The sequence below is a fragment of the Eublepharis macularius genome, chromosome 8, assembly GCF_028583425.1.
Source record: "Eublepharis macularius isolate TG4126 chromosome 8, MPM_Emac_v1.0, whole genome shotgun sequence".
Taxonomy (NCBI): domain Eukaryota; kingdom Metazoa; phylum Chordata; class Lepidosauria; order Squamata; family Eublepharidae; genus Eublepharis; species Eublepharis macularius.
The window spans coordinates 110,633,776-110,661,036 of NC_072797.1; the positions used below are offsets into that span (position 1 = coordinate 110,633,776).

A 27,261-nucleotide genomic window follows, 5' to 3' on the forward strand; every position below is an offset into this window, starting at 1 on the left:
TTCTTGTCTGTTCAGAATGTTGCGGCAAATACTGCGTTTTATAAAATGTATTGTTTAGAGTACTTTTTGGAGGCAAAAAAGCAGCAGAACTCCTCATTGTTTCCCATTCAAACTGTGATTCTGCATAGGCATGTAAAATACGCTGGTTTTCATCACCAGCACTTTGGAACAATATTGGAGGACAGTTAACCTGTTCATCTGGAATCTTTTAAATGTGATTTTTCTTGCTAAACTATTATCTTGAGTAGTCTCTGCAGAAACCGGGTTATTCATGATTTGTATATTCTGCATCATGAACCAAACTACAAGAATGAAGCAGCCAAATCGTTAAACAAAGCTCAGCTCTATGGTTGCTAATTCCTGCGTGGGAAATTCTTGGAGATTTGGAGGTGGGGCCTGGAGACAGCAGCAGAGTTTGGGGAGGGAGCTCAGCACGGAGCCCACCCTCTGAAGCTGCCATTTTCTCCAAGGGAACTGATCTCTGTAGTCTCAAAATCAGTTGTAATTCCTGGAGAACTTCAGGCCCCACCGGGTGTTTGGCAAACTTAATCAGTTCTAAGAAGGATAAAAGTTTTCTCCTTGCTTAGTGGTTTTCTGTTTGCAGGGAGTTTTCATGGAAAGGAACATCCAAAACTGGAACCCAGCTGCAGTTCAAGCTGGTCCATTCTGTTCTGCTGCCTTATTCTCTGTCATGTATAAACCCAGACGTGTTGGAAAGACATGTTGAAGATTACCTAGGGATGCTCAAGTGCAGGATTTTGTGAGTGGTCCTCAGTTCATCGTCAGGCCGTTCTTACTCGGCACATGTGAATGTTGCTTTTACGGGAGCTCCCTTTGTGTAATTGCAACTGCAAGTGTGTCCAGAGGGCAGAGCACCAATTCAGTTCTGTTTTCGTTGCAAGAACAAGTACTGTAGGCATTTTGACTTGCCAATTTACATTTCTTTAAGGTATGAGAAACTGGCAAGATCTGCATTTCAGTGAATGGATGTGGGGGGGGGGGAATGGGGATACTTTTAGCAGTTGAGGAGGAACTGACATCAAACAAGTAACATGGAGCGAATTGAAGTATGACTGTGCAAGCAAGTGCATGGGAAGTTGGGGGGGGGACACGTGAAATGAAATTCACTGGAGCGTCCATAGGTGCTTAGTAACGGGTATTTCCACCCCGAGTGTCCCTCTTCTTATAGGTTAAATGAGCAGAGATGGAGTGTTAATGCCCAGCTGTGCAGCTCTCTACTTGGTGATACAGGCCTGTGTCCATGTTTCTTTCCTCCAGGCAACAAGCTCAGACAACACTGTTTGGTTGAGCAAGTGAGAAATATAAAGGATTTTAAGTTGTTGCTTTGCTTACGATACATTTTCTAAATGTATTATTTGATATTCCTAGTATTTGGTTATTGTATTTTTATTTAAGTTGCTTTTTGTAATTCACTTCAGATATTTTTAGGAGATAAGTGGGATTTAAATATTGAAAACATTTTTTCCCCGAAACAATCACATTTTGTGAAAAACTATTTGCTTGGGAAATAGCAGGTACTAACAGATTAATAAACCCAGTCAGGGCCACATTAGATATGGCACTTAAGATCTGTGCTTTTTCTTAAAAACAATCTTCCCTGCATTGGTACTCCAGAGTAGCCAGTTGAAGAGGTGGGGAGTGGCACTTGGAAAGGGCTTGTTTAATAATTTTCCTCAAATCAAATAATTGTGCTCCCCCTAAAATAGCAATTAACTCCAATGGTGGGGAGAGAGAAAGAAGCACAACCTCTCCTAGGTATCACCTTAGAATTGCACGCAGGATATTTCACTAATTTCAAATGTCCCAGGGTGACGCGTAACTGAGAAAATCCCTCAAATAATTCCATGGTTAGTTGATCTTACAAATGTGCCCTTACTTGGTGAAATGCAGAGCTCACTGCAGAAAAAGGTTCTGCAAAGGAGTTCTTTGATTGTATAGTACAGGTTGCACAAAGTGTATTTTTACCACGAAAACCTCCATAGTAGCTTTAAGCCATTGAAAGAGACACGTGAAGTCTAATTCTCTAGTACCCTTTTCTTTACATTTCCTTCCCCCATCCCTTTTCTTTATACTTCCTTTCTTCTTAAGCCATGTCTGGATTTTTTTTCATGCAAACAGCTTTAATTATCTTTGATTCCCACCCACCCACCCCAAGAAAATTCTTTTATGTCAGCTGGGAAACAGTAAATTCTGGATTTTAGATTAAACAAGCGAGCTTATAAGACCACTTTTTGTGGGCTGGATCCTGTGAGCTGGACCACTTTCTATGGGTTGGTTTCTGTTGATGCAAGGAGGAGGAGGTTCTGTTAGCGGTCAGACTTTCCCCCACAATATTAGAAGACTTATGATGATGGTTATGCCATAAGTCCCTTCTCTGAGTGTGCTTTGAGCACTAAAACTACTGCCCAAGCAGGCAGAAATATGGAAGCCAGATCCTGGCCAGAAGATGGAACGTGCCAGCATGCAGAATGAGAGGCGAGGCCAACTCACCCTCTCCCTTGCCCTGGAAGCACGCAAAGCATCCTGATACAATAGGGTCTTCCCAGAGTTCCTGAAATAATCACCACAACATGCTCTATTGATCTCCCCTTAACCACTTTCCTATTCTTCGGCAATTCAGGAAGCTTGTAGCCTCATCCAACTACTTTGCAACTCATCGGTCATTATTGGTAACTTTAGTTCCACCTGGGAAGACCTAATCAAACCTTCCTAGTTCATTGTCATACCCTGGAGATGGTTTGCCGGTTCATTGTCTCACTTCGGAGACAGTTTGCCAGCTCTGTCTTGCCCCAGAGACAACTTCTCAATCCTTTGTTCCACCTCAGGAACATCCATTAAGTCTTTGTTTTTGGAGTTGAAGATGCAGTTTTGCCCTTGAATAGGAACCACAGTATAATTGGGCTGCCCTTCTGCCATAGCTATGTGCATGCTCTTGGATCCAGCATCCACCCTCAAACTCCGTTTCAGTCCTTCCACCTTGATGCTCAGGTTTCTCAATGCTCTCTCCCCCAGATGCCCTCTTCTGGATGGTAAATACCACCCAATCCCTTAAACCCTATCCAACTTTCACCACTGCTTTCTAGTTAGCTCAGAGTGTGTGGTGTGTGTTTTCGTGTGCTGTTGGTCTTTGTTATTTTCAATAAAAATCCCCTTTTTGGTTAAAACTCTGATCATTGAAAGAGTTCTCTAGCTGGGACAATCCTCATATACATTGGTGGGGATCCTTAAGTTACCACCTCTCGCTGCCCTCCTTGCATGCTAATTCCCCCAACTCATAAGGAGAACTTCCCATTGGATAATGGTTCAGTTGCTCCCAGTTCTGCTGTCTTGCATGACTTTTCCAAGTGTGTCTCATGATTCACACCATAGTATTTTCAGGGGTCAAAGGAACTGCTCTGGGGGAAGGGGAAGGCAAGGAGTGATCTGCTTATGCCAGCAGAAAACTGGTAAGAAGACTATAGTAGAGAGATAGTATAATGTAGTAGATCAGTGGTTTCCAACACAATGGCTACAACTGCCCACACTATGAACTAGGGCTGTGCACACAAAAGAAATTTGGTAAATCTGAATACCAAACTAGAGAAAAAAGTTGGTATTCCTTGAATACAGAATTGATTATATAGTTTAGTTCAGTAATATAGCAGAAATTTGGTAGAATTCAGCCATTGTTTCCTACAGGAAACTCAATCCAAGGGCTATCCGGTGGGCTGGGAGGAGGGGTCATTTTTCAACCAGTCTTCACCAAATTTGCAGGAAACCTACTCGGAGAATAGTTGTCCCAATAATTTTCGGATTTTACTGATTAAAGGTTCTCAATTTGGTACCATTCTTTGCATAAATGTGTATATACCCCCAAGAGGTTTAGACTTGTGAGCTGAGGGGTGACTTTGGTATGCCCTAATTGCAACATTTGAATTGTTGATCTCCCATTACTCAATCTCTCACATTATTCTATGTGGGAAATTAAATGCAAGAATAGGTTCGGGAGAAATTGTACCAAGAACTAGTCTGAATGCACAGATTGTAGCACATGCTCATTCCTTGGATCGATCATCGAAGAACGTGTTGGTAAATAAGTTTGGTTTAAAATTCCTGGAACTGCTTTCTTTGACAAACTTATACATTCTTCATGGTACCAATTTTGCTACATCTGGTGGGACTTTTACTTATCTGTCCATCTGTAGAGACAGCACAATAGACTATATTGCTATATCTCCTACTCTTTTGAATTCTGTGGTCAAGTTTGAAGTTGTCGACGCTATTATGAGTGACCACTGTCCGCAGGACTAAAGCCCATGGCTGGGTGTGGCTTCCTACCCACTCAGCTAAGAGAGACTTTTTTAAACTGAGGGTGAAAGTTTTTATACAGTTCACATCTACAAATATATCCTGGGACAGCCTCCACCACTCCCCGAATGGGTGGCAGCAACCCCCACACACCCTCTGCCCTCACTCACCAGCTGGGAGGTGACTTGCACCAGAAGAAGGGGGCGAGTGGCGTGGAGGACAAGACGAACGGCATGGGCAGTGCAGAGGATGGGATGGGCGGTGAGGAGGACGAGCCCTCAGCAACACAGCCACACCAACTTCCACTCCAGCCTGGTCAGCCTTGTTAAGGATCTGATGCCAATGCCCTAATTTGCCCCGGTTGGCAGAAAGCGGGCCAAGAGGGCAAGGCGACACTACGGAGCCTCACGTCAACTCCAAAGCCCCAGGACTGATGCCGCTATGCCTCAAATGATGCCATTTTAGCCCAGGCCAAGAAGGCCCACCCCCAGGGCCGGCCCGCCTACAGCCCACCAGGAGGCTGGTGATTCGCTTGGGGCCAGGTTGGATCCAGAGGGCATTGGCTGGTGGTGGGAGCAGCAGAGAGGGGCAGGAGATGACCGCTATTGGCCACCTAAGCAAGAGTGGGACAGAAGCATGTGGGCACACCTGGCCCAGGTGTTGGGCCTCACCTTGGGGGTGGGAATAGCACTAGGGGAAGTATAAAAGGAAGACTCCCTATCCTGGGTGAGGAGGAGAGAGGAAGCCTGTCCCTGGCATGAGAGGCAGCTTCTCAAGTGACTGATCAAACACAGAGGCTCCTCACCAAGCTCCAGAGGGCACCAGTTCTGAGGCCTGTGGGGGAGCCCTCTCACCCCAAGAAGTGCTAACCCAGACCAACCAGGCAGCCGAAGTCTGGGAAGGCAGGATGGACCCACTAACCAGGGCCAGCATGGCCACACACACACACACCCAGCACTGCAGATGGACCTAACGTATCCTGATAGAATAAAAAGTATTTTCCCTCACACTGAACTGTTTCCAACAGCCGCAAAGGATGTGATGTGGTGTGTGTGTGTGGGGGGGTGAGAACATGAGAAGTTGGCAAGGAGGAAGAGGAAAGAGAGCAATGCAAAGGGCAGGGGCAGCCATTAGAGAGGGCTGGACTGTGGCTTAGTTTCGTTCAGAGGCTTTGTGACCCAGTTTTGGGTCCTAGCCCACAGGTTTGGAAACACTCCCCCTCCCTCTCCCCCACCTCCCAGGCTTGTTAGGAGGATAAAATGAAGAAGAGAGAACCATCTTAGCTCAAGGGCAACATAAAATGAAAAAGGTTAATTTTTCAGTATTAGCCCCTTCCATTTGCTTGGAGAAATCCTTACTAGACATGGGCACGAACGGCCATCCATGAACAACGAACGTGAACTGTTCCTGGACATGGTCGTTGTTCATGGGGGCCAGAACCACCCCACCCCAACCACCCCACTTAGCCCCCCTTCCCTCAAACCCACTTACCTAGCCCTTTAAAGATCCCGTTAAACTATCAGCTGGCAGGTGGCAGGGGGGAATCCCCCCCCCACTGCCTGCTAGCTGATAGTTTAAAGGGCCCTGTCCTGGCAAAAACAGCAGTGTCTTCTGGCGACTAGTTTGAGGGGTTACAAAAGTGATCTTCCCAATGTCCAATACTCACCAAATTTGCAGGGGACATAGTCCTCACTGTCCTCTGAAGACCCCCCCCCAAGTTTCAGAGAGATTGCACCCTGGGAAAGGCATGATCCACGGGTCTCCCCGTTGGCTGTAATTTTCTCTTCACAGTGGCAAGAACGGGACTCTGCTGGAAGTACTTTGAAGGGTTAAAGCCAGAAGGAGTTCAGGCAGAGTTCAGCCCCTCCCAGCCTCCGGTTGCCAAGGGGATTGATTGCAGCAGGTGTCACACTGTCTGGCTTGCCAAATGACTGCCGAAGGCAACGAACTAGGCTTGTTCGTTTAGGATGGGGACTCACGAACAGCTTATTTGAGAACAGCAGATTAGGCTGTTCATTGTTTTTTTCTGTTCGTAATGCTGTTCATGCCCATGTCTAATCCTTACCCTCCAAAAGGGTATTAAGTATTAATTCATGTCATTCAAAGCTGTATCAAAGTTAAAAATTTGGAAAGAGTTTTTGTTTCCCTCAAAATCAAAGGAGTACAAATTTCCTGGTGTGGTGGTGTTTTATGTAGATGTACATACTGTCATGACACTGTAGCCATAAGACCATTTAAAAACTCAGTAAATATGCTAATAAATCCCGCTCAGACATTTTATTCAAAAGAAAATGATAGAAGAGCTCATGTATAGGCATTTCACATTTAATGTGAAACATTGATGACTGTGAACATGCGTGCTTGTGTTGAGTTTTCCTTCAAATGTAACCAAAAACACCAGTGAATTTGAACCATGACTGTGCTGGAACTTAGCTGTTGTTAATCTTCAAATATTGTTTCTAATATTTGTAGGAGTGGGAAAGATCTTATGTTGGTGATTTTACCGCTTCATTTTCACATGGGGAACACTTTGTGTAAAATAGTTCCCATGGGAGAGTAAAAACATTTTTTTCTATAAGTTATAATATTAATGAAAAAAAATTCCTAAGAGTTTTTCTTTTCAGTTTGGGGAGGCCATTTAACCCAAATTGCTGCTCAGTTGGAAAGAGCATTACTTGAAAACTTAAACCATGTTAAAATCAAACGAGTGAATTTTTCTGAAGACTTTATTCCCTCCCCCAAATCTTATTTCAGGGAGTCCACGCTAGCTGACAAGAGCTGCCTCAGCTTTGCCAGTGAGTTTAGGAATGACTTGAATTTGCTTATAAACTCTGCTTTTCAAAACCTGGTTTTTAAGATGTCACATCGTACAACTTTTATCATTAAAAACCGTGTCTTTTTCTCACAGCTACCCTTCATAATGGCTTTCTTAGTTCTTTTTTTATCCTTGTAGATAGTTTTTAAGGTCAAAAAACTATGTGAAACATTGCACTGTATTAACACTAGATTTTTGTAATGTAATTGTCAGCTTTTTGGGGGGTAAAGGGTATCATTTGATGGGTTGCTTAGGTGGAGGCCTGGAAAAGGAAGGGTTATCTACAACTTGAGTGAGTTTATTATGGCTTAGTGATTTGCTGATTGATTTCATTTGCTGTCAGTTAAGGCTCTCTTAATGTCAGGTTTTTTTGCATAATGCATTGAAATAAAGACTGATGAAGTTCTTCAGAGTGATCTCGCTTACATAAACTGACCCTGATTTGCCCTGTTCTGCATGACAATTTAAGTGACAGCAGTTAAAGGAAAATACAGCAATGAATATGCAACTGTAGTATTAAGGAAAATGCCATGTAAACGCTTCAGAATAGAAAACTGTTCATAAGAAACAGGCTAGTCTGCTAATTCCACAGATATCCTATATTGAGGAAATAGGCCATTGTTGTGTCCCAAGTGATATACTAAATCAAAATTCAAAGAGAAAAAAAGTTTAGAGGGAATTAGAAGCTAACCTAAATTCTTAAGTTCTGCTTAATGTTCGCCCTGTTACAGAGGTGTAGATTTTTGGAAGTGCATTAATTTCAAATATTATGAGGTCCTTTGAGAGTTTCCTTTTGCTTTCATGCTGTCCTACTGCTGAATACATGGCACGTGTTGTTTCTGGTCTACAGAACTGATTGCTGGGCTAATGGAAATGGAAATAGATTGCTGATGAGATGGAAGATTGAAGTCCCAGCCCTATTTATTAGCAGTTTGCAGCATCAGTCTTTAGGCTGTGTAATTCTTGTTACTTTCAGGTTCAAGAGGAAAAAACATATTTAAGCATGACATTACTTTCGGCATCTGGCACTGTTGCGAAAGGAAAAGGGAAAGTTAAGTGAAGTGACATTAACAAATAAAGCAGTACAAAGATGGGAGAGTTGGGCAAAGAATGATTGAAGGTACATCAAGGGTTGAGCTTGAGAATGGATCCTGACAGTTATTTCTTCCTACCCTACCCCTTACTTGATGGTAGAAGGTGCTGGATGAAGTGGAAAATGCTCATGTGAACACAGAATCTCCCTGACCTTATAAAACACATTTCTATCCTACAACATCAGGGAGGTATTGCATTCTAATAAGTGCAGAATCCCCTGATATGTTCAAGATCCTTGACCTGCAGTAAGGACATAAGGAGAAAAAACAAGAACATTTAAGCTTTAGATTAGGAATGTGCACCAAAAAAAAAAATCTGGTTGATCTGGATCCAGGTTTCAAGGAAACCAAAACAAAATTTGCATAAATTAAAATCTGCATAAAATTCTCTAATCCAGTTCAGCAAGATTAGAGAATCCTGTATTTATCTGGCCATTGTTCCCTATGGAGAAAGTATCCAGGTGGCAGGGTGGCAGCATTTTTAAGTGAACTCCATCAAATTTGCATGGAACCTACTCCTTTCTGTTCACTAAAGCCCCATCACCCCACTCAAGTTTCAGGAAGATTAAATTCGGGGGGGGGCAATTCTTTGGGCCCTTGTACAAGGCACCTCTAGCCACTCTCCATTGTTTCCTGTGGTGGGAAAATTTCCAAGCTGACTCTTAGGCAAAAACACACAGGGGCAGCCACTGGCCAAAAATACAGTCTCAAATGCAAGAGAAAGCCAGCAGAACCAAATTGAAACAAATGACCTCTCCCCGCTGGAACCCAAGTGTCCCCTGAACTCAGACACTATCCATTGTTTCCTATGGTGGGAAAATTTCCAAGCTGGCTCTCAGGTAAACACACACAGGGGCAAGACAACCACTGGCCAGTCTCAATTCAAGCTGAATTCAGAGAAAGCCCAACAGAACGAAAGTGGAGCAAGGAGAACAACATCAAACCAGAGAATCATGTCAAACCAGCAAATTCCACCAGGAGGAACAAAGTACCCACAGTCTTACAGCGGCAGAACAACAACACACAAGGCAATGACAAGCAAATACAGTTGTTGTGACTAGAATAATGGAACCCTTTCCCAAAGAAGGCCTCAGAAAGTGAGAGTGAGGAATAATTTTGAGAAATCCAAGTTCTCCTCTCTCTAGTCTGCTCTGCAGCTTACACTGTCCCTCTCACAGGCTCAGAGAGCCTCAAGACAGAGCTGTAAGCTGCAGCAGCCCTTTATCACTGGCCATCCTGTTTCCTCCCACCCCTCCAATGAAGAAAGTTAACATTACACAAGAGTAACACCAGACCATTTTCTAGCTTCAGTTTGGAAGTTTCTATGGGTTTGCCGCTGGTTGTTTGTTGCAATTACAGGGTGTGTCAAATTCTCTACTTTCCCTAACATTTCTCTCTGAATCTTCCTCTTCCGGTGGCAAGAGAACACCATTTCAATCTCTCCAGTCTCTGACTCAGAATGGAGTCGACTCTGAGCCATAGCTGCTTTTAATCTCTTTTGCAGAATTTGAAAAAGGCTCTCTCCCATCAGAGAATACTGATTGGCCAATCAGGCTCTCTCTCAGCATTGGCCACTTACTCACTTCCTCTCCCTTTGGCCTCACAATCCTCCCTCTATCCTGCCTCAACCCCCCTCCCCTGCTGGGAAGAGCCCGGGAAAGAAGAAAAAATATTCTAAAAAAGCAGCCAATGTTTACCAGATTTAACCAAATTAACCCTGTTAATCTGTCTCATCTTGATCTGACTTCCGCGATTTGATCTGGGATTCTTTAATTCAGTTTTGCATAGCCTGATCAGGAAAGCTGAATTGCACACTCCTCCTTTAGATACTTTAGATACCCCTTGTACTCTCCAAATGCAGATCTCTAAATGTAGATTAATTACAGTCCATTAAAACAGGAATTGAAACTTGTTTTGAAGTTGGTTTATTGACCACGATTGTAATTATTGGTTTTGCATGATGTGCTAATGACAATCCTGGCTTGTTCTCCAACGTTGACCTTGAACGCTTCCCAGCTACAAGGTCACCTGGCTCAGAGCAAAGGTGATGAAAACCAGCATCTGTCAAGGATTTGAATGACTGCCTGCAAGCTGAAACCCGGTTTCACAAATTAACCAGTTTTAAAACAATCCTTGATTTCTTTATATGTGTAAATCTAGCCATTAACTGTGAGCAAATACACTGAGGGTTCAATCCAGGCATAGTGCCAAAAATTGACTTACGATAACTAGTTTAGAACTCAAACCATGGTACGAGTTTCCAAATATATATGCAGTACATGGTTTGGATCCCACAGATCATTTCTGTTGATGGAAAATGAGGGAGGAATCAAAGCTTGGTAGCAAGAGGGGGAAACTAGCAAAAATCTCTCCTTTTCAGCCTGTGGAAATCCTCCATGGGATCCAATTTCATGGTTTACAGCTATATTCTGTCAGCTCAGTGCTTCAGATTCTAGTTGCTGTAAATTCTAGAGATAGACCAATGGCCTGCACTGTGGTTGATCAGTTCAAGCGATATGCCAAGATGTAGTTAGCACAAACCACAGTTTGCTGTTTCATTTTTTATTCTAGTTCTCTAGTTAATCAAGAGAGGTGCTATGGCTCAGTGTAAAAAGCATCTGCTTTACATGCAGAAAGTCCCAGGTTTAATTCCCAGCATTTCCAGCTAAAAGGATCAGGTAGTACCGTATCAACTCAAAAGGCAAATATTCCTGAATGTAAGATAACCCTCCTCTTTTTTTAATGGTATACCTAATTTTTTTTTTTTAAAAAAACCAAGTCTTGCATTGGAGTAAATACTATAGGTGATACAAAAGACCTCTGCCAGAGACCCAAAAGAGTTGCTTGATACTATTGACCTCAATTGACCAATGGTCTAACTCTATATTAAGGCAGTTTCATGTCTTCAACTAGAAACAATGAGCTTCTTTAACCGTAGTTGGATGTGATCTTTGAATTTGTGACGATGGCCATTGTGAAAGCCATTGTCACATTTCAGCATTTTAGAATTAAAATTTTGGAAACTTGTTAGCAAATATTGTGTATCTGTTTTCATTGGTGCTAGCTGCTGTGTATAAAGAGGGAAAAACACTTTTTAAACACCCTGATGTGTGTAAGTGACTGTAAACAGTACAGATTTCCTAAGATGTATGGCAGAGGATCCTAAGGTGATAACTTTTTAACTGGACTAGATGCTGTTGGTGAAATAAAATTCATGCACTGAGCCTCTCAAAGCTTTTTTCTAGCAGAGATAAAAAAAAATAGTAGTAGACCCTAATGCTGAAATATATATGAAAGTATAGTAATCTTGTTCATTCCTGAGGAAACAGTTTCTGTAACTTGTTGTAGAAGAATGTCTGTGCAGTTTTTGGAAAAGTTTTCTATGTTTATATTTCCCCACAAAAGTAGTGTCACAAAAGTAAGTCTTCAGCATATTGGATATTAATAGTGGTTTAAAGACATGTCCGATGACTTAAGGTGGCCAAGTTTTGGGTTCAGTGGCATGAAAATATTATCATTAGGAAAAAATGAGGGGGTCAATAGTTGAAAGATCTTCTGCCCTCAGTGCAACTATGTAAGACATCCTTGGATGGATGAATAATTTCTTGTTTGCCATATTCTCTAATGAACATTGCTACACTACAATTGTGCTGATGGAGGAGATTTGGTGCCTGATAAGGAGGAAGGTAGCCTGTTATGAGCCAATGTGCCAGTTAAAGGCTTCTCACCTCATGTCGTTTGTGCTTCTGTCACATTTCCAGACTTGGTCCTTCCCTGGTGGTCATAGTTTTTTCTGTGATTCTGCCCATTTTTCTGGAAAGGCCTCCCAGAGCAAATTCATAAAGTTCCATCACTGTTGAGATGCTAAAAACTGAATATGGTTGTGTTGTTACAAAGGGCTTTCTTAACTTTAGTTTAATGAGGACTTGTTGGTTTGGTGAATTGTCTAGTGACTTAATTGTCTAGTTGTTGGTTAGCTGTTTCATAGTTGGTGAGTTCTAAAGAAAGTACTTATTTGAACACTGCAGTTGACTTGTGAGACTTAATTGCCATAGGACATGTTGGTGGCTACTAGCTTAGAGCCAAATTAGATGTTATGGCATCTGCAGGCCCAACCCATAGCCACTGACACCATTTTAGAGCTGAACTCAGCCATTTAAAAATGGCATGAGGGCCTGATCTCAGTGGGACCAGGTGATTCCCCACCACCACCCATGCCAAAATGAGTGCCAAACTGAATGACACAGGAGGGCCATTACTTGGTTCTGCCATGCTATACTCCCAATAAGGATTGAGCCCTCAGGCCATTTTTAAATTGCCAAGTTCAGCTCTAAAATGGTATCGGTGACCATAGGTCAGACCCGTGGGCTCTGTAATGTCTGTTTGGTCCTTAGTTTTTAAAAGGGATTGTACAGATTAGGGAAGGCTAGATCATCTGCTGTTAGCCATGATGGCTGAATGGGAGCTCCATGTTCAGAGGAAGTATACCTCTGAATGCCAGTTGCAACAGAAGCTGCTTTGGGGAAACGGATGCTGGATTAGATGGATTGTGTTATTACATGGTGAAGTGAGATATTAATTTATAAATAAAACAAGATGCTCACAGCAAAATCTGAGCTGTAAAGTGTGGGGAGAAGTATATTTTGTATGCATACTTGGGCAACCCAACACCCCCTTTCTCCCATATGTTTTACTTTCTCCCCATTTAAATGGTGTTCAACTTCCCTTAATGTTCCATGACCCCTTGAGGGTAATGTGCATCCTCAGTGAGCATCAGACCTTTTTAGGGTATATGTGTCATTTTAAAAAACTCATAAGCAATTTTTTTTCTATGAACATGTGAAGTCCCCAGAGATGCAGAAATCCCTGCCACAGGTTGCTCCATTTTACTGCCAGAGTGATGCACAAAACCATCTAGTTTTTTATTACTGGGGCCGTTTCCACATGGCTCCCCGCTGCTCGTAACAACCCGGAAGATCGCGCAAAAAACGCGGAAGATCTCGTTTTCTCATGTGAAATTTGCATGACGTCACGCAAATCTCGCATGAGAAAACGCGATCTTCCACGGTTTTTGCGTGATCTTCCGGGTTGTTACAAGCAGCGGGGAGCCGTGTGGAAATGGCCTAGGAGTGATTTTCAGGTGTAAATTTAAAAGTTGTACGAACTTCTTTTGTTTGGGGAAATTATAGACATTTTTAACTGCACATGTGCAGGTAAAGCAGGATTGGTAGGTCGCCTGCTATGATGGGAGACCTCTCACTGGTGATGTTTGCTGCCTGCCACCACTCGAGTGGCAGTAGGAGGAATCTTTTTTTTTTAAACTGCCTTTGTGCATGATGTGACATCACTCTCAGAGAAAACCTGGAAGTGATGCCATGTTCCTCTAGGAACTTCCCAGAACTCTGCCAAAACACACCAGTGTCCCTCCTTGTCCCCCCTCCCCCAAAGCTCCTGCCAGTTGCCATGTTATGTATTGGGCTAGCTTCGAGTAAAACAGGGCTCCTCAGGTATCCAATCCTATTGAGAATTAGAGTTAGCAGCAGCCAATCGTTCCTCTGGGTTATGAGCCAATTGCTGCCTTGTAAACATGTTACCTTTTGTTCAGTGCATGAAAATGAAGGATCCTAGTGCCTGTGTTCTTATTGGGGGGTTACTGAAAGGGGGTGTAGTTTGAGGTGTATATATCTGGCTCCTCCGGAAGCCACAACTGAGTTCTCTTGCAATAAAGTTACTCTCATGAGCTGAAACTACTGCCTGGCTGAAATCACTTGAGCACAAGGCTCAATATCTAATATGCTAGGTACAGCCTGGCAACCCTAGATATCGGAGACCCAGGTTAAAATCCCCATTCTGCCATGGAAGCTCTCTGGGTGACCTTAATGCACTCATACACTCAAAGTCTAGCCTACCTCACAGGCTTAAGGTAAAGGTAGTCCCCTGTGCAAGCACTGAGTCATTATTGACCCATGGGAGGACGTTGCATCACGATGTTTTCTTGGCAGACTTTTTGTTATGGGGTTGTTTGCCATTGCCTTCCCCAGTCATCTACACTTTACCCCCAAGAAACTGGGTACGCACTTTACCAACCTCAGAAGGATGGAAGGCTGAGTCAACCTTGAGCCAGCTACCTGAACCCAGCTTCCGCCGGGATCGAACTCAGGTCGTGAGCAGAGCTTGGACTGTAGTACTGCAGCTTACCACTCTGCGCCACAGGCTTATTGTGAGGATAAAATCAGGGACAAGAGAACGATGTAAACTGCTTTGGGTCCCCATTGGGGAGAAAGGTAGACTATAAATGAATTAGTAAATATAGCTGAAGATGGGGAAGCTGACAGAGGAGCCAAAGGAAAAAAGGAAGCAGGGAAAGAAGAGATGATATGAGCACTGCCCAGAAGATGGAAAGAGGAAATCATGGGGGAAGGGATACAGAGGAAAACGAGCTGCCCCCACAAGTTCTTCTGAGTCCCACACTTTTAAATTTAGAACATTGTCTTTGGGGCTGTTAATACTTTGCAATAAATGCCATCCCACTGTGACTTCCATTAGAAACCTTTCCATCTCTTGTCAATTTCATCACTCTTCAGTTCTCCCCCCTCCCCAAAGGAAATCATGTCATTACTACTTGCTGCAAGCTTAGCATTTTACAGAGAGATTTGTTTCCTTAGAGTAGCATATGACCTTGGGAAGAAGTGGAAGTAAACATAACTGATACCGAAAGTAAGAGGGCAGAGTTGTACCCAGAGGTCCTGCTGTTGTGAAATTTTGGAGTGGAGGGAAAAACAGAACAGAGTTGCCTTCCTTTCTGGTGTCTTTAAATTCTGTACGCTATGCTTAAATGAAGCCCAGCATGAGATCTATAGAGAGGAGATCATTAAAACAAGTACCAAACAACTGTAAGAGAAATGTTCTGCTGAATGTCTTCTCCCACGTGGCCTTTTGTTATGCCTGAGAACACCTTACAGTTTACAGCCTCTCGCTGCCACAAGACACCTTTGGGCAGAGGTAACCTTAGTGGAATTTTATAAGTACTCTGAAGTAGCTCACTCAGCACAACCTTTTTCTCCTTCTATTCCCAGATAAGTATTGTAGCGTATTTTTGTGTCTGTGGCTCCCTTGATCTATTCTGATCTCCATCAGCTCCATATATCTTTCCTGCCACTTTGCGATTTATTTGTAAATTGCAGCTGTGCAAAGTGTGACTATTTAGCGGGTATAGGTGGATAGGTAGACTCCAACTCACAGACACAAAACTTTCTCACCCCTTTGCCTTCCAGGTAAGTAAAGGCTGGGAGTCCACTGCCATACGCCACCTTTCTAGCCTCCACTACAGCAGATAGAGAGCCCGGACCTAAATCCTCACAGGGTCCCCTCTCTTGTCTTCCAGAGGCTCCACCAGACAGGCAGCCAGTTCCCTGTATTTGCCTCTCCTCATCTAGCTACAGCCCAGGGCTACTGGGGAAAAGGGAACTCAGAAGTTTCTTTCCCTCAGTATTCACTGCCATCATTTAGACTATGTGACCAGAACATTTGTGTGTGTTTGTCAGATATTTCCCCTCGGCTAACTATCTCAAGCCAGCCAGGGTTAAACAAAACAAAAACAAACTTTATTTATATGATGGAATACAGGAGAGAACAGATTTTAAACTACCAAACATACTGGGGTAGAACAGGAAAGGTTTCAAAGTAAAAGAACAGATTAATAGCCAGCTATCTTTCTGCTGCCTCTTAGCAGCATCTTAAACCATTCCCTCTCTCAGTCTCTGCAAGAGCCTCTTTCCCCCTCCAATGGACTTTAACTCTGATTGGCCCAGCATTTCACTCACTCCAATTGGCTGTCTCTTGGGAGAGGCGGAGCTGGAGCCAGTCCTGTCCATCACAGACTACCTTCAGTGTTTTTTTTTTAAGTTGCGGTATTTCACTGGGATTAGAAATTGAAATGGGACATTAAAAATTGATGTGATAACTGCACTTTGCTTGTTCACTTCTATACTTGGTGAGGAGCACCACACACAATCCCCCTCCAATCCAAACTAACAAAGTAATAATAATGCTGGTTTATGATTAGAATTAACTGGTCATTCTACAGAATACCTGCTATAGATGCAGAGCACCACATCTACTTTATTTTATATAGCCACAAAAGATAATCTTTGGCTGTCATTTTTTTTTTTGCCAAACTTCATAATGAAAATAAAATTTGTAGTCTCTCCAGATTTTCATCCTAGTAGTTTGCTACACTAAAGTTAGCCTCTTGTTCTTTTGAAATACATTTATTATTCCCTCTCTTGTTTCTTTTCATCTCTTTGTGTTCGTTGCCCTTAGGTAAATTTATTACCTACTAACTTTTTTTTTAGTTTAGGAATTTCTTGAAGGCTGAAAGCCTAAAAGGCGTATATTAATTTAGATTTTTCTCCTTTTTCAAACATAAAATAAGCAGAACCTATGCTTTGTGAGATAGTTTTCTAATTTTTAGATGTGGCTTTTGATTCTCCCTCCCTCATTATCTACTTATTGGACTACTTACAACAGAATGTTGTGTGTGTCAACTTGTTCTGAGGTCTTATACTTGCTGGGGGGGTTTCAGCTTCCATTTAGTAAATAAAACTGTCTCTAGATGGAAGCTTATTCTAGTTCCAGTGCATTGCCAGGGAGAGACTAGAACTTTGAACTTGCTGTAAATTTGAAAGCCAGTGTTACAACATCGTGCAGGTGTTTAGTAAAAGCATTCTTAGGCCATCTCCACATGAGTTATTTGCCCTGGGTTTGATGCTGTTGGAAAGTACAGACGGTTTTTTTCTTCATGTTTCCCCACAGCATCATGATACATTCATGCACCACCCAGAGTTTCCTTGGCTCTTCTCCAAGATTCTCCAAACCTACTTTGCTGTGGATTTTGGGGGGGAAATTGCATCAAAGGTAGTTGCTGTGTAGGTGGGAATGTTTCCCAGTCCTACCCACTCAGCAGCCATTTTCCCCACCACCTTTGAGGAGGACTTTTTATATCAGTAAATTACTATTGTTATGTTGGTCTAACATTATAACAATTTGTGTTTCATTTCCTGTGCATTCCCAGCTTTTATTTTTAAAAATTAAGTGTCTGGCCCTTTTTGTTGCAGAGATATAACTTTCTCGTGTATCTCAGCAACAAAAAGAATTTAGAGATGCTGTTCGATGAAAGGTGGGAATTCACAAAAAGTGATACAGATTGTTATAATGTTAAATAAATATAACAATACTTGTTTGCTGATTTAAAAAAAAAACCTGACAAAGCCTTGGCATGGTAGGCTGGTTGGCCTCTGCTGGGGGCCAAATTCCTATCCTGAAGCAGGGAAAATACAGGGAATCGTTCTCTTAACAGCTACAGCAGCAATGGGGCAACTACGCAAGCCTTTCCCCCGTATGGAAAGCACCTTTATTTATCTTAAAGTCAAGTTCAAGTTCAAGTTAGCCTTTATTGGCATATATCAACAATTCAGGTTATCCACTTGCAAAAAGAAAAACAAAAATTAAAAGGATATTACATTACAAATACATAAATACAACTGTAACCTATCTTAAAGTCAAACTACTTGAAAGCCAGCAGAAAGAAACATTGGCTTTAATTATGGTATGCAAATATGCATCTACAAACACACCCACAAACTTTACTATGAGATCATAAAAACTGTAGTTAGGGAATTCATCCTTTCTTTTCAGCTGTTCTAATTGAGACTTCTTCCTATAGGTAACTACCTGCTAAAGCCTGAAATGCGTAAATGTGTTTACTCCTTTTCAAGAAGTTACTTGCCAGCAATTGTCACGAAAATGTTCAGTGGACACAGTAAAGAATATTGGCTGCAATTCCCCAGAGATGAATGAATGTATAATCAGCGCATTAACACCTTAACAAGAAGTCAGTTAGCAACTTGTGCACTCAGATCTATAGATTTCATATTTCTGAAAATGTTCCACTGGAGCTGTTTTCAACTTAGTAATACTTGGAGTGACCTTTTGATTTAATGTATTTAATATGAAGGATGCTTTGTCCTCATTTCATACATTTTATTGTCACATCTCTTGCAGAACATCATATTCTCAGCTACTACAGGGATGCAAAATGTAATCTATCATATGCAAAGATTAGACAAATACATAGAATGTGTGTCTGTCAGTAGCTGTTAGACAGGAGAACTAATCTTACTCTTCAGATATTTTATCAGCGTTACCAAATTTTCAAATTGGCAAATTGTCTGGGAGACAAGCATGCAGCCGCCGTGTTACCATTACTATAAGATACCTGGGCCATTTCCAGATGGCTTACCTGAAGCCACTCCATGCCGCAATGTTGTGGATCGTGCCGGGTGAAACGCGAAATACCGCGTTTTCTCGCGTGAGAAAACGCGAGAAATTTCGCGTTTTCCCCGGCACGATCCACAACATTGCGGCATGGAGCGGCTTCAGGTAAGCCATCTGGAAACGGCCCTGGATAGGAATATGTAGCACATAATGGAAAGGCAGGAAGGTTAAAAGGATGGAGGACGAGGTCACTGGAAAAACAGATTTGGTCTGTTCTTACTTCCTTGCATTTGGTTATTCCTGAGTAATTCATTACTGTTTGTGTTCTAAAATTGGCAGCCTTCTGCATGTTTTAGTTTTTATTAACTTACATCTTGTATTTCAATTTAAAATGGCTTTTTAATGCTTAAAATTAAAATTCTTCAGCCTTCAGAATTGCTGTGGTTCAGTTTCCTGAACCACATTCTTACAGTACTCCTCAGTCAGGAAGGGGATTTTAGGTTTAAAATAAACGTGCCATATGAATCTCTCTGGGTTGTAAAACCGGCTTGCTGTATAATGTTCAGGAATCTCAGCCTTGACTGTTTTCTTATAAAGAATAGTGTAACCTGTATGTCGAATGTTTTTGTCTGATTTCTAATGATAGTTGATTAGTTTCTAGTGGCTGGTTGGTTGGTTGCTTCATTGTTAGGGTCTGCCAGTTCAGATAAAAAATCATATTGAAAACTTATCCCATGATTCCTTTGTCTTTAGGGGGGAAAAACAGCTTCATTTCCTTTGTGAAATTGGTGATAGGACTGTGAGCCAAGCTACAAGTGACACCTGACACAGGTTGGACACTTGTCAGCTTCCCTCAAGTTTTGATGGGTTTTACAGCTTGGCTCTCCATTACAGCTGCAAGACCAGGATGCCTACATTTCCCATCAAAACTTGAGGGAAGCTGACAAGTGTCCAACCTGTGTCAGGCGTCACTTGTAGCTTAGCTCTGAGAGAACTGTAAGCAGAGTTCTGCTCATGCAAGGTGGCATTCCCATCTCTTCTTTCCCACTACATACTCTTGTGATCCCCCCACACTATATCCTAAGAGTCTAGAGTCTGTCAAATGGCTTGAGATGTAGATTAGTGGTCTGCTTCTTGGAGGAAAATTGGAGGAAATCACACACACACTTAATTTGTGTGGAAGTGCCTTCCTCTCATGCTAGGCCCTTTGCTGGATCCCACAGAATGTAATTTTTATGACAGAAGCATCATTTGCTCAAAATTCTTTAATCAGTCCTATGTTCAGAAGCTGCTGTTATGCATTAAAGGCACTTCGCAGGGAAAGCAGAGGTTTTTTTAATGCAAGAAAATATTATTGCATGCATTTTGTTCATTTTTATGTTGCCTCTCTAGGAACCTGCCTGAGGTGGCTTGCAAAATTAAAATAGAAACAAAACATTAAAAGTTATTAATTAAAACCCAGTATTTAAAAAAGCCACAGCCCAGCCTGTAAAAACTTAGATTATAAAAACAATCTACAGCTTCCAGGCTAAAAAAATGTTAACAATCAACCCCTTAGTTAAAAGCCTGGGTGAACAGAAATGTTTTGGCCTAGTGCCTAAAAGAGAGCAATCTAGGTGCCAGGCAAGCCTCAATAGGGAAGGGCTTTCCACAAGCAAGGCATCACTACTGAAAAAGCCTTGTTTCTGATTGCTGCATGCCTTACCTCTGAAGGCAGGGCCACATAGGACAGGGCTTGTGAAGCAGAGTTGGACAATATGAGTGAAGGTGGTCTTTCAAGCACTGTGTCCACAAGCCTTTTAGGACTTTAAAGGTAAGAACCAACACTTTGAATTGTACCTGGAAACAGATGGGCAGCATTGGGGTGATACGATCCTTGTATCCTGCCCCTGGCTGTTACGTTTTGGATAAGCTGAAGCTTCTGGATAGAGTTGCCAGGGGTGGGGGATCTCTTGCCCCCACTCTCCACCCCCTATCCTCACTTACCTTGCTGGTGGGGGGGGTAATGTGCCTCCTGGGCATGCTCCCATGCACTGCAGCAGCACAATTGGGGCCCAATTCAGGCAGGATCGGGCCACTGCAGAACATGGCAGCACACCCATTCTCTGCAGTGTCCTGAATCAATCCTGATTCAGCCCGAATTGGGCTGGATTCAGGCTGAATTGGGCTGCTTCGGAGTGCGTCAGCGCTCCTATGCGCCGCAGTGGCCCAATCCGTCCCGAATCAGGCCAAATTCAGGCCAAATCTGGCCCGAATCAGGCTGCTGTGAAACATGACAGCACTCCCTCACTCCGCAGTGGCCCAATCTGTCCCAAATTGGTGCTCCCAGGGGCAGCAATGATGTCACTTCAGGTGCTTCCAGGGGTGGCAATGACATCACTTCCCAGCTGCATTTGGTTTATGGATCTCAATTGTGCCTACATGAGCATATCCAAGATATGTGAATCAGTGAAGAAGCACCAAAATAGTCATACAATACCTTTCATATCTCCACATTTAATATTGCTTACTGAACTCCTAGGCATAGAAGCCCCTTGTGGAAAAGTATAACACTGTCAGTTACCAGTGACTTGGAAACATCCAGGTGAGAAAACGGCAGAGTTTCTGCCTAGGAAAATGTTTAGAAACTGCAGCTGGTGGAAAACACAGTGCACAGATTAATTGGTACTTGCTGGGGTGATCTATGTAATGATCTTCACTGTCTTTTGGATTGTTTCCAACAAAATTTTAAGAAAAAGTATGGAATGTACACATATTTTTGTGTTTGGAAGGAAAGCAAATTATAATGAACAGGGAAATGCAAAGACAGTGAATCTCTTTTTATGTCTCCTTTAAAAGAATGCACGTGTTCCCTCCAGAATCATACCTACATATCTTAAAATGTGTGACTGTGGAATGTTGAAAGGATAATAGCAGATTTCTTTTTTGAAGAGGAGTCATCATAAGTGCAATGAGTTTCAGGAAGGGGTTCTGCATTCATGCATCTCTCTCTGAAATAGATCTAATATTCTTGCTGCATCATATGTTCATATGGCCTTGTATACAGCTATGATTCCCAAGAGGACAGTCTCCCCCCCTCCCTGAAATGTAAAATGAGGAACAGCCTTCAGGCTCAGAATTATTCAGCTCTTATGAGAGACAGAATAATTTTGCTTTGGTACAGTCAGTGTAAGACCAGTGCATTGTATCTTTACAGGCAACAGAGTTAGAAAGTCAGGTTACCCTGTGCAATAACATCCGGATATGGCTTCTTAACCCAGGCATCTATGTGCCTTTCTTCCCAACAAGCAAGAGTTGTCAATCAGTAAAAATGACACCCTTGTCATTTTGTCAGGGAACCAACTGCCCAGAAGACTGGTGATTTTCAGTCTCAATTTTTAATGTACTAGTTTTTTAAAAATGAATTTCTAAAAGGAGAAGTTGTTGAACACCCAGTTCTCTTTTTTAAATAGCGCAGCTGCATAGCGTGAAAGCCTTGCAGAATCCAGCCTTTATAAGTAAAGTGTTCTTTCCCTTCCTAATCAGAGAACTTGATTTTTCTTAATCATCTCACAGGATACTGTATGCTGAGTCAGCAATAAAGGCAGCACACTAATAAATACAGGAGACTACTGGAAATACCATCTGCCCGCTGAGATTTAAATATGAGGCTCAGAACACTTGATACATGAAAATTCCATGGTTCCTTTAGGGGAAAGTAGGAAATGTTACCCCAAAGAACCTGTCCAAATTAAAATGTATGTAGCCCTGTCTAAATGTCACTTGGGAGATTAAATTGGATTATAGCAGGATTCGTAATGACTACAGTTTTTTATTATTATATAAGATGCTGTTCTATCTAGTCATTTGTTCTTGTCTAACTTTCTGATATTTGCACACTGTAAGGGATTGGTGGTTTTTAAAAAATGTTTTTCAAAAAAGAGCAACGATTGCTGTAACTTGAGAACAGAATGAAAATATTGTGGAGTGGATATGGGAGTGATTTTCTTTGTTTTCCTATGATTGTGTAGATAACTTTTTACAATACCACACATGAAATGTTGAGGTGCTTTTTTTCATATATATAGGCTTGGATTTTTTTTTCACAAGTGACAAATCTCTTCATTTCTCTAAATTAAAAAGCTACATGGGCTATAATGTATGTTCAACTAAATGGCTCTCTCCCAGGCATTAACAAGCGATGCATTTCATACTAAAAGACATTATTAGTCCCACTTGCAAAAACACCATGAGATTTAATAACATACAGGTTGCAGTGGGCAAAATTCACTGCCAAGCGTGGTAGCAGCAGAACATACTTTCATTTCAGCTTGTGCAGCAATGTCAGAGTTGTGCCCATTTGCTGCTTCTCCCTCCATTTCCTCTTTCCTTCCAATCCAGATACAAAAAAGGGCACATAGCCCAAGACAGTGTCTGGGGATGAGGTGTGTGAATGAAGGCTGTATTGGTTGACTCACATTTGAATGCACAGCACAAAGCAGATGCTTACCCACAGGAGCGGCGCAAGAGTTTCCGGCACCCGCAGCTGGCTGGCCAGGTGCGCGTGCACACACGTGCACTCACGCACACATACCAGCCTGCGTGATGATGTCACATGTGATGTCATCACAGGCGTGCACACAAGCTGGCCCAATTGCTGTGGCGGGCAGCTGGGATGGTGCATGGGTGGCCTCCCAGCTCTCCTGCTTGGACGGCTGGGAGGCTGCAGCTCCGTGGCACGCACTCCCACCCCCAGCGCCCCCTCCGGCGCCCCGCACCCTGAGGCAACCGCCTACCTGGCCTCAATGGATGCACCGGCCCTGCTTACCCACATGGTGTTTGTATATGAGGGAGCATATGTACTGTACTGAATCTGTTTCTCTGCACATTTTTCCCTAGAGGTAGATCAGAGTTAGAGGTGAAAGTAATTTAATTTTCTTAACAACACTGCCCTGTGGAGTGGAGAGCTGGAAACAGAAGATGGGCAATATCAATTCAGCCACTTTTTTACCAAGACTCCTAGTTTACTTTTACCCCTGGTCATTTCTGACAAAAAGATACTGTTCCTATTTTTGCTTGCAAATGAGCTTTTCTTTCATAATATTATTGAAAATTGAAAAAAAGTTTGAGAAGCACCTCTTCCTGCATTTGATGGATCTAGACCCAATATCTGAAAAAGATTCTTCCTGGTTGTTCTAAAACAGAGAGCTGCTTTGTTGCATAAAAATCTGAAGATGCTAAAGAGAGCATCAGATACTGTTTTAATCTAAGTTTATTTAACAAACACGTAAAATTTTTATCAAGTTTAATGCTGTTCTTACATTTGAAAAAAATCAGTACAGGTCACTTCAAAGAGAAACTATAACCTATAAAATGTGATTAACCAGTTGTAAAGAAGTCCAATAATCCCAACTGTGTTATACTATTTAGGTCAGATATCAAGTTACCAGCACTGCCAAATCATTTATATTCTCTTGTGCAGTTAACTTTATTATTGGTCTGATCAATATTACACGGCTGGGACATTCCTCCACTATATACCTGAACAGAATTATTTTCCCAGCTATATTGTAATCGGATTATTTACTTTCAGAGGTCTGTAACTTCCTTTAGTTTCATGCCAAATTAAATCTAATTCTTTTTAAAGGTGAAGTGGGAGAATTAGCAACTCCATTCATTTTGAAAATGTTCATACTTACCTCTGGCTTTCTTCTCAGCTGACTTTGAATGAAATTAGCTGAGGGATGTGTTTAAATAGAGTCCAAAAGTGCTGTTTACAAACCAAAACACTCATTATTTATAATATTGGCAGAAATACACTCAATGTTGTTTATTTATTTTAAGAGGTTGGTATTAAGGGTCCATTTTAGAAATCTTTTTTAATCTGTATACCATTCTCTAAAATTAGAAACATGATTTGGCATTGACGTAGATGGCCAACAAACCAAAGGTGGGAACGGTCACAATTGAAAACCAAGCTGAAGTGAAAACGGACCGTGAAAGGACGCAAATTCGTTTCCAGAGTTCTTTTATTGGTTCATCTCAGGCAACGTGTTATACATCCAGTTTAGTAATAATCATACAGGGAGCAAACCCCCGTTCGTGGGGGTTTGCTCCCTGTATGATTATTGACATAGATGGTACAGACTTAAAAGAGAAAACATTTATAGGTAGTAATGTTCCCTTTGCTTTTTCGTTAAGGCTATGGTGGCGAGTTTTATGGACGTCTATCAACTAGTGGTCTCCAGAGTTGCCACACTAGAAAGAGAAATAGCATCCCATCGGCATCACATTGCAGCTTTGAAATCAGAACTCCAAACTGCTTGTCTTCGTGAAAATGAAGGCTTGCACTCAGTAAGTGTCTGCTTTAATTTTTTGTATTCTTTTATCCTTGGAATCTTCACTCTGCTACATGGGTCTCTGTAGAGCCCTCAGTTTGCTTGTAATGACCGGGATGTTAACAGCAATAGAGTATTTGTATTTATTATGTAGACATTATCAATAATTTGATTTTATGTTTCAGAGCAGCGATGCAAAATGATTACTGCTTCAAAGTTTTAATAGTTAACATAGAGCAGGGGGGAGCAATTAATGTTTGTCATTTCGTCTTGTATAAAAAAATGTGTGCAGGACTGCCAATGCCAAAAACATAGCTTCATAATTCTTTTGGGTTCAGCAATGAAGCCCTCAGTTGCATTTTGGAACAAAAGGTTTTTTTTAAGAATACACACTCTCATCAATATACAACATTTTTAATTAAAGATTTTCTCTTTCACGAGCACAAAGACATGTCCTCTCACAAAAGAGGAGGAAGTGATTTCTGATGATTCCTTCTAGCTGCAACCCACTCAATGCATACTACAGTGCTATTTTTGGGGTGCAGGGGACTGCATAAAGACAGGCAGGAAAGCTCTGTTGTGCAGGAGAGGCTCTGCTTACAGTTCTTAGAATTCAACCTGATATGCTTAATCAGACTGGTAATTAGAACATGTTAATAGACATATAAGTCATGCTCACTAACTTATTATGCTTTTTACTGAAGAAATGGTGTGATCCCTCCCCCCCCACCGAAGCATAAGGCAGATATATCAATTAGCATTGCCATGCAATTAAATATGGTTGGAGTAAGATAATCTAGTTAATTGCATTTTCTGAAGTATTTAAGATCTTTAGATGAAGGTTTCAACCCCTTCTACAACTTTTCCAAGAGTCCAGCACATTAAGCACTTCAGTATTTTGAATTAATCTGATTTCCTCCAATTAACTTCATTATTACGTTAAGATCCTTTTCTGCTGTTCCGATTTAGGAGCGACAGTAACAAACTAGATTCCTCAATAACACCTCACTGCTGTATTTATCTTAAGCTGCAGTGCTTAGAATAAAGCAATTTAATACTATTGACTTCAAGCAGCACGAACAGCCCTATATTAGGCTTGTTTAGGTTTGTAATACATGGCACAAATGTTTAGGATCAGAATCTAATCAGTTTAAATCCAGGCATATTGCTTGGTTTATGTGTGTAATGTTCCTTTAGCTCAGTGTTTGTCGCTGCTATAGTACCAGTCAAGATGGTCACTTATTTCTATTCTACTTCTTTCCCCAAAGGACAAAAAATGGCTTCTAACATTAAAAAAACAAGTATAAAGAGTTAGTGTGTGTATGTGTGTGTGTTTGCACGCATACATATGTGTGCATGGATACAGACACACAATAAACAGCAAAAACAACAAGCTACAACTTGGGCCAGTCTTGAACTAATTTGATGCCTTGCCCTTCAGCGCACACCCAATGGCTCACACCTCTGGCCACATCCAAGCTCTATAGGTGTCTGGATGAGAAGGGAAGGACAAATTGTCAGTAACATGGTACAGCCAAAGAAGGTGCTCTTTCCACACTTTCCCTCCCTCTCCTTTAGAACAATGGATTGAGTATCCTGCCAAGCAATCACACTAAATAGGGATTCTTTTTTTTATATGTTGAGCTCTGTAGCAAGCTTTTTTGGAACTCAGAGTTCAGATTACATGCAATCGTGTATTCAAAAGACTCAGCTGTCTAAGTCTGAATTAAACTATATATGTCCCAACAATGTCCATATTATGATTGCTTTCTCTTGATTTAGGCATAGTGTGCCTTTGCACATTGTGCACTCAGTCCACGTGTCTTCCCTCAAGGGTTGTACTGTTGTGAGTATATTTCACTTTCTGAAAATCTAACCAGCACTCAGATCAGCCAGCATGTAGCATGGCTGTTCCCTCCCTCTCAAGGCAGGAAAATTCTGCTTTTGGTGCTGGAGGATAAGGCTGCTGTAAAATACTAAGGAGTATTAGCTGTAAACATCTGGAAATGTGGAAGACGAAAGGAAAAGGCAGAACAGTGAAATCAGTGTCCATGTAGTATGAAGAATGTCCACTTGGCTGCCACAAAATTATTCAAATTTATTGCATATCAGGAGGAATTCCCAGCAATTACTCAATGCTTTAGAATTTAGATTGTGTGAAGAAAGAAAGGAAAAAGGAAATGGACAAAAAAGAATTAGTAGAAGGAATGCCTTATGAGCAGGGGATCACGTGGTTGAAGGGGAGATGGAAATTTGCTGGGGTCAGGAGGACAGCTTCAGATGAAGGGAAAAAAGAGTAATGACCCTCAGGAGAGGACAGCTACAAGTGAGATAACAGCTGGAGAAAGAGTCAGGCTGTCATTCTACCACTGGAAATGCCAAGAGTTGTTGTTTTTGGATGAATGTCTTAATTGATGTTGTAATCCAACCAACATTTCTGTTAGAACTTTTT

The 27,261-nt window shown here is 41.8% G+C and overlaps 1 protein-coding gene across 2 annotated transcripts in view; it reads left to right on the forward strand.

Moving 5' to 3' along the window:
- The window catches only part of CCDC171 (coiled-coil domain containing 171), a 249,297-nt gene that overhangs the window by 191,321 nt on the left and 30,715 nt on the right, over positions 1-27,261 (forward strand). For both annotated transcript variants that reach the window (XM_054986128.1, XM_054986129.1), the window contains exon 23: positions 24,673-24,825. In XM_054986128.1, the coding sequence (XP_054842103.1) occupies positions 24,673-24,825 (153 nt within the window). The remainder of the gene's footprint in view (positions 1-24,672; positions 24,826-27,261) is intronic.